The sequence below is a fragment of the Delphinapterus leucas genome, chromosome X, assembly GCF_059928025.1.
Source record: "Delphinapterus leucas isolate spDelLeu-1000000601 "Yukka" chromosome X, BTC_Dleu_Yukka2, whole genome shotgun sequence".
Lineage (NCBI taxonomy): Eukaryota > Metazoa > Chordata > Mammalia > Artiodactyla > Monodontidae > Delphinapterus > Delphinapterus leucas.
Genome location: NC_143150.1, coordinates 90,990,244 through 91,006,792, shown reverse-complemented (window position 1 = coordinate 91,006,792; position 16,549 = coordinate 90,990,244). Strand labels below are relative to the sequence as shown.

General features: G+C 41.0%; 1 protein-coding gene across 2 annotated transcripts in view; it reads left to right on the top strand.

Annotated features, from left to right (window-relative positions):
• Window positions 1-8,958: 8,958 nt before the first annotated feature.
• Window positions 8,959-16,549, top strand: part of ZNF157 (zinc finger protein 157) — a 56,319-nt gene continuing 48,728 nt past the window's right edge. For both annotated transcript variants that reach the window (XM_089904986.1, XM_089904987.1), the window contains exon 1: window positions 8,959-14,636. In XM_089904986.1, the coding sequence (XP_089761112.1) occupies window positions 14,565-14,636 (72 nt within the window). In that variant the 5' untranslated portion in view covers window positions 8,959-14,564. The remainder of the gene's footprint in view (window positions 14,637-16,549) is intronic.

The window sequence follows — 16,549 nt, the reverse complement described above, 5'->3', positions numbered from 1 at the left end:
AATATGCCAAGAATTGTTGGCTATTTCTTTAACTTGATAAAACCAATAATCAGCATCATATTAAGGGTGAGACCACAAAAGCTGTTCCATTAAAGTCAGGAAAAAGATGAAATTGGTCCCTGTCAGGACCTGACATGTCCTAGTTAGCCAATGATGGTTAAGAAATTAGAGACTGAAACTAGAGGAACAAATATTGGAGAGGAAAAAATACATAACTTTTTTAAAAAGATAGGTGCCCTGCACATACCAAAACTCTGTGAAAATGAAGAATGTGAAAAACAATGTAAATGTAAAAAGCTAAAAGAAAATTTAGAATGATAATTATATAAATTTGGGGACAGGGGGTCTTGCCACGCTATTCTTTATAAAGAATATCTCAACTAGGAGTACTTATAATATGGCAAAAGAAGCCAAGGAAATAATAAAACTATATCAGTGACCTGACACAATTCCAATCATTCATCCCACAGATCTCTAAACACTCACCCCAGAGACCCCCTTCACTAACTTCACATAGTCTCCATCACACACCCCATTACTGACCCTACAGATCTCCATAACTTGGCTTACTGAACCCCAGCCCCCCATCACTAACCCAAGGGGTCATTCCTGATAAAAGCCAGTATCTAGGTGAGTTCTTGTAACAAAGACCCCTTCTGCTGCTTTTTATCTGTCCCCTTCTCTCAGTCCTCACCTATTTGCCACCACTGTGCATCCTCATTAGCAGCTGTGAAGTCAGTTTCCCATGGCCAACAAGGGCGCCTTTGTGACCACAGGGATTTTGCTCCTGAGGGCTCTTCAGTTGCTGCGGGCACTCAGTGGTGCTCCCCACAGCGTTGTGTTCCCGGCGAGTGGCAGATTGGATCTGTCCCTCTGGCAGAGGAGCTGGCCTCTCTCTGGTGGCCTGTCTTTGTACCCTTGGGATAGGACAGCAGGAAGCGGATCAGCTTTTAGGAGTTTTGGAACTGCCTCTCAGACTGTAAATTTGGAGAAATCTCTCTTGCTGTTTATATAGTTAAATATAGATATAAAAATATAACATTACATAGATTAATCACATAGATATTGCATAAAGATGTGTTAGCTATGTGATTTATGTAAGGTGTAAAAATAGTTTTCATGAAAATTGTTGAAACTTGTGCTGGTTATATGACAGGTCACTGTACTTTTTAATTACCTTTTGTCCATGTTTAAGTTTCTATAATAAAACTTTAAAAAATCGTTATTTTGGGACTTCCCTGGTGGTGCAGTGGTTAAGAATCCGCCTGCCAATTCAGGGGACACGGGTTCAAGCCCTGGTCTGGGAAGAACCCACATGCCGTGGAGCAACTAAGCCCATGTGTCACAACTACTGAGCCTGCGCTCTAGAGCCTGGGAGCCACAACTACTACTGAAACCCTTGTGCCTAGAGCCCGTGCTCTGCAACAAGAGAAGCCACCACAATGAGAAGCCCGCGCATCGCATTGAAGAGTAGCCCCCCACCCCCACCCCCCCTCACCACAACTAGAGAAAGCCTGCGTGCAGCAACAAAGATCCAATGCAGCCATAAATAAATAAATAAAAATCATTATTTTGAGTACTGTAATGATAATAAACATGGCTCTGTTACCCAAAGCAAGTTCATGTGCTCTATGCACAGTGAGGCCAAACAAACTGAAAAGTTAGAGTTTGGAGCAGAGAAAGATTTGTTGCAGGGCAAAGCAAGGAGAATGGGTGGCTCATGATCAAAAAACCCAAAGTCCCCAATGGTTTTGGGGGAGAAGTTTTTAATAGGCAAAATTTGGGGTGAGGGCTGCAGGGTGTGTGACTTTCTTGTGATTGGTTGGTGGTGAGGTAACAGGGTGGTGCTCCGGAGATCTCGTGCCCAGCCTGAAGTTACCATCCTCCACCTGGTTGGGGGCCTTAGTTCCTGAGGAAGAACTCAAAGATATTGTTATGTATATTCCTTGAGTAGTAACCAGGACCCTGCTTTAATCACTGCACTGTTTCTTGACTGTTCCTCCTTTGTTTCTGCATTCTCTCTCTTCCCTAATTAGTAACTGTTTGAATCTGCCCTTTGGAACTCAGGGAAGGTGTAAGAGGCTGTGAGTGAAGCCTATTTCCTACAAACAAGAAACTGGGGAAACGGAAAGGATTTGTACCCTGGAGGGCCCCACAGGTTCCTACTCAGTTTCACCTCTTCTCCCTGCTTTTTAAATTGTACTTTTTAATATGTATTTTCCCCCCTTTTCATCCTTACTTTTAGTCCAACTCCAGGCACACTCCTTAAAGCATTGTGTCCTTTATGTCTAGTGACATACAGAAGTATATATTTCACCATCAGTTAATATTTGTAAGTACATAGGGTGAATTGAAACCGCACAACTCAGATGGGATTTGAACCCAGCCAAAACTCAGGTTGGGACTCGAACCCACTGTCTCTTAATTGAAATCACTCACCTGGTCTCAGGACTTAATCAAGCTCAGGTTCTTTATGTCTCGTCAGAGAAAGAATTCAGTGAGAGACAAAGTGATAGGTAAGAAGTGGATTTACTTAGAGAGATACACATTCCATAGACAGAATGCGGTCCGTCTCAAAAGGCAAGAGCATCCTCAAAATATGGGGTGGTTAGTTTTCATGGGCTGGGTAATTTCATAGGCAAATGAGTAGGAGGATTATTCCAACTATTTTGGGGAAGGGAGTGGGGATTTCCAGGATTTGGCCACCACCTACTTTTTGGCCTTTTATGGTCGGCCTTGGAACTGTCATGGCGCTAGTGGGTGTGTTATTTAGCATATGCTAATGTATCACAATGAGTGTATAATGTGGCTCAAGGTCTACTGGAAGTTGAATCTTCTGCCATCTTGGACCTAATCGGTTCTAATCAGTTTATGTTGTACCCTCAATGACTATGTCATTCTTTTAAAGGTTGTGCCTTGCCCCCTTCCCTCCTGTTTCAGAATCAGCCACTATATTTCACCATTATGCAACTAAATCCTCTTATGACCACTAAATGTCTTCATCTTAAGATTCAGAAAGATGCCCATATATCTAAATATCTATATCTAGATACAAAAGTTATTCTATATATTTCCATATGTGCATACTCATATCTATTTTATTTTTAACAAATACATTTATGTTACACACACATAAATCACACGGAAGAAGAATCTCCCTGGCCCAGACAAGGCATCTTGGCTGGGGCTAGGACTCTGGTGCAGGTCTAGTCAACCAGTTCGGTAATGAGATCCCACAGGTTAAGGGCTCAGTCCTGCAAGACTACCCTCTCCCCACCCACTTCAGATGCCAGATTGTCACCCATACTCCTGACCAGTTTCCATGCAGCAGAAATTTGATTAATTCACAGAACTCAGAGAAACATTTTACTTACTAGATTATAGGTTTATTATAAAAGAATATAACCTAGGAACAGCCAGATGGAAGAGATGCATAGGGAAAGATGTCTGGGAAGGGGGGGCAGAGCTTCCATGCCCCCTCTAGGTGCACCACTCTCCCCACATCTTCACATGTTCACCAAACTTGAAGCTTTTTATTTCCCCTTCTTACCTGAAGGATAGTTTCACTAGATAAAGAATTTGCACTTGACAACTCTTTTCTCTCAGGACTTTAAAAAATATTACGCCACTGATGAGAAATCTACTGTCATTTTCTTCAGTCTTTTTCTTTTTTACATTTAAAAAAATTGAGATATAATTGACATATAACATTGTGTAAGTTTAAGGTGTACAATGTGTTGATTTGATGTGTTTATATACTGCAAAATGATTATCACCATATCATTATATATCATATCACCATATATATATCATTATAACACCTCTATCCTGTCACAAATTACAGTTTCTTTTTTGTGGTGAGAACAATTAAGACATATGTATATATATAACTGATTCATTTTGTTGTAAAGCAGAAACTAACACACCATTGTAAAGCAATTATACTCCAATAAAGATGTTAAAAAAAAAAGATTTGCTCTCTAGGCAATTTTCAAGTATATGATACATTATCACTAGCTATATTCACCATGCTGTGTATTAGATCTCCTTTATTTATCTACTACTTGCAGGTTTGTACCCTTAAACAGTATCTCTCCAATTTCCCCACCCAATCTGCTGTCATTTAAATTGGTGTTCCCCTGGGGATAATGCTTTATTTTTCTCTGGCTGCTAAAAGGGAGCAGATTTTGCCACCCCAAAACATGCCTCTTCGGCATATTTTTTAAATTAATTAATTAATTTTAAATTTATTTTTGGCTGCATCGGGTCTTCGTTGCTGCGCGCAGGCTTTTCTCTAGTCGCGGCGAGTGGGGGCTACTCTGCTTGTGGTGCGCAGGCTTCTCATTGCAGTGGCTTCTCTTGTTGTGGAGCAGGGGCGCTAGGTGCACAGGCTTCCATAGTTGTGGCACATGGGCTCAGGAGTTGTGGCTTGAGGCTTCTAGAGCGCAGGCTCAGTAGTTGTGGCGCACAGCCTTAGTTGCTCTGCAGCATGTGAGATCTTCCCGGACCAGGGCTCGAACCCGTGTCCCCTGCATTGGCAGGCGGATTCGTAACCACTGCACCACCAGGGAAGCCCTGGCATATTATTTTAAGCTGGTTATTTTTAAAAAGACAGGAGCCCTGAGAGAAGCTCTGAAAACTGAGTAGAAGTTACCCTTTTGTAAGAGACCTTTACATTTATAAGGGAAATCTCCATTTGTTAGGTGTCTCCCTTCTGTACCAGGAGGAGAAAGATGATTTTAAATCTCTAGAACTTCTTATCAATGGAGAAGGCAACAACTTAAATCTATATAACAACCTTACCCCTGTTTACTGTGCTTTTCCTGGTCACCTCCCATAACTGACTCTCCTCCCACCCCCTCCAACATTTTCTTCCACCTTTAGCTGGAAGATAGTATTTAAGGTGATGGCTTTGGCCATTTCAGAGAGTTACTCAGTTTTCCTGGGTATCTCCCATGTATACAGGAGGTATATATGTTATTAAATTTTGTTTGTTTTTCTCCTGTTAATCTGTCTTATGTCAATTTAATTAGACCAACCAAAGAACTTAGAGGAAAGAAGGGAAAATTAGCCCACCCCTTCACTGTTTTCAAGTTATTTTCATTGTCTTAGTTTTCAAAAGTTTAATTATGATATATACATATTTTTAAATTTATTTATTTGTTTATTTATTTGACTGCATTGGGTCTTAGTTGTGGCATGTGGGATCTTTCATTGTGGCGAGTGGGCTCCAGAGTGTGCGAGCTCAGTAGTTGCAGTGAGTGGGCTCAGTAATTGTGGCACTTGGGCTTAGTTGCCCCACAGCATGTGGGATCTTAGTTCTCCGACCAAGTATCAAACCCGTGACCCCTGCATTGCAAGATGAATTCTTAACCACTGGACCACCAGGGAAGTCCCCCTAATTATGATATATTTTGACATGAATTTCTTTGGGTTCATCATATTGAGATTCCCTCAGCTTCTTGGATCTGTAGGTGTGCATCTTTTGCCAAATTTGGAACATTTCATTAATTATTCAAATACTCATTTGGTCTCAGGGTCTTTCTCTTATCTTCCTGGGAATTCCATGATATGAATGCTGGGCCTTTTGTTATTGTCTTACAGGTCTATGAGACTCTGTTTAATATTTTCTGTCAATTTTCTCTCTGTTGTTCAGATTGGGTAAGTCAAGTTTACTGATTCTACCTTCTGTCATCTCTACTCTACTAGTGAGCCCATCCAGTGAGGTTTTTATTTCTGTCATTGCCCTTTTTGGTTCTATAATATCCATTTGGGGTTTAAAAAAAATAACTTCTTTGCTGAGATTCTTCTCATTTTTCACTTGTTCCAAGAGAATTTGTAGAGTTTGTAATTGATTGTTGAAACATTTTTATATTGGGTGCTTTACAATCTTGTCAGATAATTTGAACATCTGAGTCATCTCAGCGTTGGCATCCGTTGATTGTCTTTTCTCATTCAAGTTGTTATTTACTTGGTTCTTGATGTGACAAATGATTTTCTATTGTATTCCAGGCCTTTATCTATGATGTTAGGAGACTATGAGTCCTATGAAAATCTTTCATTTTAGTAGCCAGTCACCCTGTTTAGGTTTGGCATGAAAGTTTCGGCCTAATTTTGGTGCTGTGGTTCCAATGGCAGTTTAATTTTCTGAGCCTTTGTGGTGTTATTTTTATCTGATTGGTCTATCTGGTGCCTCTGGGGCTCTCACTTGCCTTTGCTGGTGCTGCTTAAGGATGGAAAGGATTTCTACAGGCCAGGCCTCTGGGTGTTCCTCAGTGGTAGACAGATGTGATGAGCTCCACTGACCAGTGCCTTCTGGGTGCCCAGGTGTCTCTGTGCCAGGAAGGGGAATCTCAGGTCAAAGTGGCATCCTGGGTCAGGATGGTTGCTGTGGCTAGGTCCCTCTTGCTGGTTCTGCCCCTCTTGCCTGCCTGGTGACTCTGGGCAGGGGAGAGGTTTTCCAAGTCTGGCCGACTGGTTGGATCCTTCTTTCTAGTTTCACCCACCAGCGTCATGTTTCCTGTTGGGAGAAGGGAATCTCAGGTCTCTTGGGCCTTCAAGGTAAAAGAAGTTTCCAGCCTGGCCTCTTGCTGTGGCTGCATCTCTCCAGCAGTTCCCCCCTGCCTGGTTCTTTCAACTTGACCACCATCAATGGCATATTGCCTAGAATTGTGCCGTTTGATATTGGAGACACCAGCCACATGTGGCTACTGAGCGCTTGAAATGAGGCTAATGAGACTGAGAATTGATTTAAAATTTTATTCATTTTAATTAACTAAAAATTTAAAATAGATACTCAAGTGGAAGATCCAGTGCTTCAATAGAATGCAATACAATTTTGGATTAAAAGATCTGAAATGATGTCCTGTCCCCATTGACCACATATTGAGAGTCACAACATTTCCCTGGCAAACCTTTCAAATACCTAACTGCCATCTGAAAGAAAAACTGTTCTAGATATAATGTTATACATTGTGGTAATATTAGACATTTCTTCTGTTAAAAAAAATAGATACTCAATTCAGTTATTGGAAAACTTTTAAAGTATGTTTGAAACAACCTGTGAATATTAATCTACATTTTCTTTTTTAAAAAAGATTATTTATTTATTTATTTGTTTGGCTGTGCCGGGTTTTAGTTGTGGCATGTGGGACCTAGTTCCCTGATCAGGGATCAAACCCGGGCCCCTTGCATTGGGAGTACAGAGTCTTAACCACTGCACCACCAGGGAAGTCCCTAATCTACATTTTCATCTGTAAATTTTATGAAGTCTGCATATAAATCAAGCATTTCTGATGAAAATTTAGCATTCAAATTGAGATGTGTTGTAAATGTAAAATACACATCTGATTTCACAGGCTTACTACAACAAAAAGAATGCCAAATATCTCATTAATAATTTAAAAAATTGATTACATGTTGAAATGATAATGTTTTGGATATGTAGTTTAAATATATTATTAAAGTTAATTTCATTTGTTTCGTTTTCTTTAATGTGTCGTCTGTCTGCAGCACCTCATGCTAAGTTTCCTCCTCCTTTTCCACCTGTGTTGGAAATTGAGGCTGATGCTCTGTTTGTTTGTTTGTTTTAGTTTGGTTTTTTGGCCACGTTGAGCAGCTTGCAGGATCTTAGTTCCCTGACCAGGTATTGAACCCGGGACACGGCAGTGAAAGCACCAAGTCCTAACCGCTGGACCACCAGGGTAATCCCCAGGCTGTTGCTCTGTGTCAAAGTGATTTAGATGCTCCAGGCAGGAGTAAGAAGTTTCATTCTTTTTTTTTTTTAACACCTTTATTGGAGTATAATTGCTTTACAATGGTGTGTTAGTTTCTGCTTTATAACAAAGTGAATCAGCTATACATATACATACAATTTGGAACAGCAAAGTTATTTCTACATAGTAACAGAGATGTTCACATTTCATTAGTCAGGGAGGCTAAATTCTGCCTTCCACACAGAGCCATTGGCCAGCTGCACCACCTGCCCAAAGCAACCTCAAGCCTTTGCTCCCACCCACTTCCACTTCCCTCACACAGCTGTGTCATCTATCTGCACCCCCGAAGGCTATGCACTGCCCCCTCCCTGCACTGGACAATGAGGACCTCACTGATTTACAGACCAGGAAGCCTCATATACCTAGGGAGGCCAGAGCCCCATTCTTACTCAGCCATTGGTTAACTGTGCCTTTTATCTACAGCCTCTCAGGTGCCACTTTGGCTGCCTTCTTTCACATGGCTGTGGGTGTTACTGCCTAGCATCAGTTTACTATAGGCTGAAGAAGCTAAAGCCCAATTTCTGCAGTCATTGGCTAACTATTTGTCTGTAGCAACTCAGGCTAGACCCTGCCTCTTTCACTCTGCACATAGCAACAGGGGCTTCTCCCTAGTAACAGGCTGCTGCTTCATCCCATTGGCCACCAGAAACTAGATCCCACCTTTCGTACACAGCCATTGGACAGCTGTACCATCTATCTAAAACCCCTCAGGCTTGGTCTAGACAAGAGAGCTCAAATTGCTGGCTTCCATTAACTCTTCCACCACCACTGCTCATATGGTAGGACCTTGAATTTGGTCATTTGTTATTTGACCAACCATCAATGACTCTCTTGTCAAAATCTAAAATCCAGGCTCCTGTAATAACATTTCTACTACCTTTGGACCAAATTTCAACCCTATCAGTATTGCTCTAGTCTGACCTGTAATCTACAGCTCTGATAATTCTTCCACCATCAATGCCTTTCTCGTATCTTTTAGCATTCAGCCTTTAATTAACTATTCCTCGATCAATGTCTCTCTGATCTGGAGCTTGAACCCAGGCCTATTAATTTCTCCACCATCAATGCATACTAGGCCTGATCGCAAACTCGACATCTGTGAACCTTCCAACATTAATGACCTTAATAAAGTCCATCTGATAAAGACCACAAGGGTCACATCCATAGTTGGACAGAAATGGATTTTTAAAAAACAAGTTATTTATTTATTTATTTATTTATTTTCAGCTGCATTGGGTCTTCGTTGCTGCGTGTGGGCTTCTCTAGTTGCAGCAAGCAGGGGCTACTCTTCATTGCAGTGCGTGAGCTTCACATTGCGGTAGCTTGTCTTGTTGTGGAGCACGGGCTCTAGGCTCACGGGCTTCAGTAGTTGTGGCACGTGGGCTCAGCAGTTGTGGCTTGTGAGCTCTAGAGGGCAGGCTCGGTAGTTGTGGCACGCGGGTTTAGTTGCTTCGTGGCATGTGGGATCTTCCCGGACCTGGGCTCGAACCTATGTCCCCTGCACTGGAGGTGGATTCTTAACCACTGCACCACCAGGGGAGCCCAGAAATGGGTTTTAACTTGCTGCAGCAAGGGAGACCACACACTGTAGGAATTGTGGAGGATCTCACTTAGGATGGCCAACTTGTTTTAGTTTTGCCTGGGACTTTCCTGATTTTAGCACTGAAGTTCCCTTGTTCCAATAAACGCCTCAGTCCTGGGCAAACAGGTATGGTTGATCACCCTAGTCTCACCAAAGGAAGAAATAGGATTATGGTAAGTCCCCTACATACGAACAAGTTCCGTTCTGAGAGTGCGTTTGTAAGTCCAATTTATTCGTAAGCCCAACAAAGTTAGCCTAGGTACCCAACTAACACAATTGGCTATATAGGACAGTACTGTAATCGCTTTATAATACTTTTCACACAAATAATACATAAAAAACAAACACAAAAAAATAAAGAAAACATTTTTAATTTTACAGTACAGTACCTTGAAAAGTACAGTAGTATAGTACAACAGCTGGCATACAGGGGCTGGCATGGAGTGAACAGGCAAGAAGAGTTACTGACTGGAGGAGGGAGAGGAGGTGGGAGATGGTAGAGCTGAAGGATCGTCAGCAATAGGAGATGGAAGGCAAGCTGCAATTTCACTCACACCTGACATTGATGGCACAGGTTCTGGTTCCTTGCTGGATTCAGTTCTATCTAGCCTCTTTTTTCATCATAGATGACATGGTAGCACTGGATTGCATTCTGAACGGCTGCTGCAACCTTCGTGTACCATTCTACGTTCGGGTCCTGTGCCTCAAAAAGGAACAGTGCCTCTTCAAATAAAGAAAATCCCCTTGTCATTTCCTGCATCGTGAATCTCTTCAGTTCTTCAGCAGTACCAGCTACATCACCGCTGCTTTTACACTTGCTTCCAGACATCCTGGGCTTGAAATAAAGATGCTGTACTCCTGTATTCTATACAGTATGGTACTGTAAAGTACATAAAAGCACAACCACTTATAGAGGATGCACACACATGACAATGTACACCAGACATGTGAGCTAATTTACATGATTGGACATGTGAACGCACGTCAACATCTTCGAAAGTCCGCAACCTGAAGGTTGTATGTAGGGGACTTACTGTACTACAGGATGTTGGGGAAGAGTGGAGTTCAGTTAAATTTAAATGAAGCAGAGTACTGATTAGCCCAAAGCAAAGTAGGTTGTTATGTAAAAGAGTCAATGTCAAGTCTGGACTGTGAGGTGGATCCAGGGTCCTTTTTATTTAGAAATGCTAAATTAAAAAAAGATGTGACATACTGTCTGCTAAGGTTTCCACTACAGATGCAAGAAAAAAGTGTCCTTATGCTTTCTGTCTGATTGTGGCATCCGAGATTGAATGGGGGAATACAGGGGAAAATTGCAACTGACAAATAACCTTGTGAATAGTAAAAGCCTCCTTTATTTCAAAGAAGAGTTTATAAGAGCAGTATTGGAAAATTATTCCCCTACACCCTTGCCTTCTGATTTTACTTTTAAAAGCATAAGGGTTCAGTCTGAGCATGGGGGGGAGGGATAGTTAGGGAGTTTGGGATCAGCACGTACACACTGCTATATGTAAAATGGATAACCAACAAGGACCTACTGTATAGCACAGGGAACTCTGCTCAATGTTATGTGGCAGCCTGGATGGGAGGGTAGTTTGGGGGAGAATGGATACGTGTACATGCAAGGCTGAGTCCCTTTGCTGTGCACCTGAAACTGTCACAACATTGTTAATCGACTATACTCCAATATAAAATAAAAAGTTAAAAAAATAAATGTGACATGTTTGCTTCAGATACCCCTTATTTGAAGCTCTGAACCTGGGTTGGAAATCGAGTCTGCTTCTCTGTGTCAAAGTGACTTGGATCCTCCAGGCAAGAGTGGGCTGTTTTATTCTTACTGACATAATTTCAATTAACAAAGTTTCTGATAGTCTATGATTTTAGAGAACAAGTTTTCTGGGACTAGGGTAAGGCAAGAGAGACACTCACTTCAAAGTGCAAAATTTAAGGGGGCACCAAAAACTCAGTAATCAAAACCAATAACATTTTAGTGCAATATGTTCAAAAGTCAAAATACAAGAACATTGATGATTGAATCATTAATAGAGAACATGAAGCCAGATCAGAAAAATGCAACATAGGTGTTGGTAGAGTTAAGAAAGGTTCAGGTTTGAGATCAGCTCAGAGACGCATTGATGATGGAAGTAAACAGGGTCTAGGATTTGAGAGGTTGACCAGAAGTCACAAGAATAATAAGTTTTGGCAATTTATGTCGAGGTGCGTGTGTTACAACAATATTCTCATATTTGCCATTCTGTCTTTCATCCAGTTCATAAATACTGCTGGGGAGACAGAGAAAATGGGATAATCTGAGAGGTTAACATTCTAGCTCTCCAGATTGTTGAGCTGAGGTCCAGAGAAAGGAAATGAATGTCCTCAGGGTACCCAGCAATCCATACTCAAGCTTAGCCAGGGTCTACCTGCTGGGTTGGAAACACCTTATGCAGGGAAAAGAGCTCTTTACCTCTTGTCAGAGTAGGCTCCCTGCAGGAGGGTATACTAGGACTAGGTTTTAAAGACTGTGTATAGGAGTTCAGAGGTGAAGAACACCCAGAATTCTCTTCTCTCCCAAGAGTCAGTAGCAGCTCCTGAATTTCCATATAAGAGAGGCTAACCTGGTTGACAGCAGGTGTTGGGGGCATGTCTTGGAGATGCATTTTCATCGAAAGTGTGCTTAAAATGTTTTCTAAATAGTTTTCTATTGATAATTTGCTGAAAAACATTAGTTGTCCATATCAAAGGCTAGTATTATTATTCTTACCTACTATCATTTCAGTGGGGTAATGGAGATTGAGGGGGATTAAAGACCCCTCCATATCAGTTCCACAGTCCGTCAAAACGAGACTGTACCACCTTGACTCCTCCCCTCTCTTCTACAGTGGTATCGCCCAGGAGGGCCTTTTCCCCCCCTCTTCCTAGTGGTATCTCCCTTGAAGATCGGGACACATCTCCCCTTCCCCCGTGGTTGGGGTTTGGCACCTCTGCTTCTGTAAACTTTGCACAAACCTATAGAACTCGGTTCCAAAGACCAGCTTCTCCCGGAAGCTTGTCTTCAGAAAGTTTCTACCCATGAACGACACCCCCCCTCCGTTGCCTATGGAACAGCCCACTGTACGGAATGGATGCTATGATGGCGGCCCTCATGGTGGAACGCCTCGGCGCAGCCATGTTCCTCGCTCGGCACCGCTGCTCATGGACAAAGTCTCTGCAGATCCATAACTGCACCTTGTTCAGAGTGAGTAGACCACAGTCACACAGCTCTTGTGTGATTGTGTGCGAAATTAACAGCCCCAGAAGGGGCAGGTTCAGAGGTGAGGACAGGAAACGGAAGTGGCCCTCAGAGGCTGTTTAAGTCTTGTTGGCGCGCGGCACTAAAGCGAGCGCATGAGGGTTTGTGGCGTGACAGTCATCAGTGATTTTTGAGGTGATGGCTTTGTTGGCTTTTGGGAATGACAGTTTGTGGGGTCAGTTGGTGGGGAATTAAAAAGTCTGGTGAATGGGAGTGTATGCGGGTCAGGGAGGGATGGAGGCTTCTGAGGTAGTCAGTTTTTAGATTCCTTGCTGCATTTTGTTGTCAAGTCCTAATAGTGTGCGTGCGTTTAGATTTTTTCCTCAGTCTCCCCAGAGATTTGCTAATTTTATTAGCCTTTCCAAACAACCAACTTTTGGCTTTGTTGATCCTCTCTGATGTACCTTTGTTTTCTCTTTCCCTAATTCCTGCTATCTGTGCTATTTTCTCTTTTATCTAACTTCTTAAATTGGTTGTTAATTCATTAATGTTCAGCCTTTCTTTGTTAAAATGCATTTGAAAACATGAATTTCCCTTTAAGAGTCTCTTTAGTTGCGTTCCACAAAATGTTATATACACCATCTTATTATTGAGCTTTGTGTTTAATTTTTCTCTTTTATTTATTCTTTACATTACTATAATGTTTTGGGAGGGTTGACATTTTAATTAAATTTTTTATCCAGGGGTATGGTATGTCTGTGTGACTATTTTATATTTGTCAATTTTTTTAACTTTTTAAATTTATAGGTGCAGCTCCTTAAAGAGTTTATTTTACATATTTTATATTTTTCTTGTTATCATTACTAACGGATTTTTTTTCCGTTTTCATTTGGTCATTATTATACAGGGAAAAAACTATCTGATCTTGTAATTTTATCTTGTATCCAGCCCCTTATCAAGTTACCCTATGACTTCTGGTAGAGTCTGGGGTAGGTTTTCTATGTATAAAATCATATCACTGGCAAAGAAAGCTACATTTTCATTTCTTTGCAATATTTATTCTGATTATTTCGTCTTCTATTGTGTGACCTAGAGCCAGAAAAAACAATTTTGAGTTGTATCAGACATCCCTATCTTTTTACTAATTTTAATGGCAGTTGCTTCATCATTTTACTTTTTAGCATAGTATTTCAGGGATGTGTTTTGTAAATGATTTTTGTGATATTTAAGTGATTTACTTCCTCCCTAATTTTAGTTTGACTTTTTATTAGTAATGGCTGCTGAATTGTGTCAAATGCTTTTTTGGTGTAAGTTAAAACCAGCATGTTTCCTCCCCCCCCTCTAATTTGTTGATTTAATCAATATTATTAATGTTGAATCATCTTCTGGAAAGAAGAGGCTCAGAGCTTCTCCGCAGAAGAATTTAAGAGGGATTTTTCACCCTAAAATGGTGAAATAATTAAAGTGGACAGAAGAGACCCCTTTCATTAAGATTACCAGGTTTCCAGGTTTTTTGCCGCCACAGTCACTCACCAGGACCCCATGGACAAGTCCTTCCCCTGCCTACCCCATGGGGCTTCAGCACCATTCACTGCCTCACTTCCACCTTCTCCCCAAACCCAGATCTGCCGTGAACCTGGAATTGAGGTATGAGCTGGTTGGCTAAAGTGTGAAGCACCCTCTGTGGAGCCACCCAAGAGTAACAGACTCTGAGTTCATTGATTTGACTCCAAATATCATGATTGTTTCCACAATCTACCCTCACTAATACTCAGAGTGGGAGTTGCTGAACTTTGTGGGGCGAATGTGGAATGACAGTGATGACGTGGATATGTCCTTTTAGGATTTGTTGGTGTCTCTGTGGAGCTGTTGAACTTTCCGCATATTGGAGGCTGCAGGATCTTCCATTTATTCTGACTGCAGCCCACGTACAAAGGCCTCTCCAGCTTTGGAAGGTGGGCTGGTACTCAGAGTCAACATGCCAGCTAATGGGAAATCACCCCAGAGGTTTCCTGCCCTGGTTCCAGGACAACCTGGCAGATCATTTGAGGTAAGTAAGAGGAGCCTACTTTTCTCCATTTTTTAATTTAAAAAAAAAATTTTAGACAAAAATTTGTATTTTTTAGACCAATTTTGATTTTTAGATAACTGTAAATTCAAATGCAATGTACTGATGTACTGTTTACCCAGTTTCACCCATCATAGCATCTTGCAAAATCTTGGTATTGATACAGTATTACAACCAGGATATTGACATACAGAACATTTCCTTTACCACAAGGATCTCTCATATTGCCCTTTAATAGTCACACCCACTTCCCTCCTGCCCTGTCCCTCCTTAACCCCTGGCAACCAATAATCTGTGCTCCAGTTCTATAATTTTGTTATTTCAAGAGTGTTATATATGTAGAATCATACAGTATGTAACCTTTTGGGACTGGCTTTTTTTACTCAGCAGAATTCTCTGGAGATTCGTCCAGATTGTCACATATATGAATAGTTTGTTCCTTTTTATTGCTGAATAGCATTCCATGGTATGGATTTACCACAGTTTGCTTAACTAGTCACTAGTTGAAGGACATCTTGGTTGTTTCCAGGTTTTGGCTGATATGAATGAGGATGCTGTGATTGTGTAAGATTTTTGTGTCGAAGGAATGCACGTGAGTGCAATTGCTGGATTGTATGCTAAGAGCATTAAAACAATTAAGTGACCTAATTTTTAGTAGTTCTAGATTTACAGAATAATTGAGATGGTAGTATTAGTGTGGTACATTTGTTACAATTAACCAATATTGATACATTATTATTAATTATAGTCAACAGTTTACAGTAAGGTTCACTCTTTGTGTTACACATTCTATGTGTTTTGACAAATACATAATGACATATATCCACCATTACAGTTCATACAGAACGGTTTCATCTGTGCTTTAGCTATTCATTCATCTTTCCTCTCCCCCTGCCTGAAACTCTGGCAACCACACTCTTTTCCTGTCTATAGCTTTGCCGTTTCTAAAATGTCATATAGTTGGAATCATACAGTCTGTGGCCTTTTCAGATTGGCTTCTTTAACTCAGCAATTTGCATTCAAGTTTCCTCCATGTCTTTTCATGGCTTGATAGCTCATTTATTTTTATCACTGAATAATATTCCATTGTATGGATGTACCACAGTTTGCTTATCCATTCACCTATTGAAGGACACCTTGGTCGTTTCCAGTGTGGGGTGATTATGAATAAAGCTGCTATAAACATATATGTACAGGTTATGGTGTAGACATAAGTTTTCCATTCATTTGGGTAAATGACTAGGAGTGCAATTGTGGGTCACATGGTAAGACTTTGTAAGAAACTACCAAACTGTCTTCCACAGTTTTTCATCATTTTCATTCTCACCAGCAATGAACGAACATTCTTGTTGCTTCACATCTTTGCCAGGATTTAATACTGTCATTTTTTTGGATTTTAACCATTCTAATAAGTGTGTAGTGGTATCTTATTGTTTTAATTTGAAATTCCATAATGAAAAATGATGTTGGACATGGTTTTACATGCTTATTTCCCATCCGTATATTTTCTTTGGTCAAGTGTCTATTCAGATCTTTTGCCCATTTTGTAATGGGGTTGTTTGTTTTCTTATTGTTGATTTTTAAGAGTTCTTTGTATATTTTATTTTACTATTTAAAATTTTTTTTTAAAATGTTTATTTATTTATTTATTTATTGGCTGTGTTGGGTGGGTCTTAGTTGCGGCACGTGGGATCTTTCCTTGCAGTGCGTGGGTTCTCTGTTGGGGCGCACGGGCTTCCCTCTAGTTGTGGTGTGTGGGCTCCAGAGTGCATGGGCTCTGTAGTTGTGGCACACTGGCTCCAGAGCGCGTGGGCTCAGTAGTTGCAGCACGTGGGCTTAGTTGCCCTGCAGCATGTGGGATCTTAGTTCCCTGACCAGGGATCAAACTGGCATGC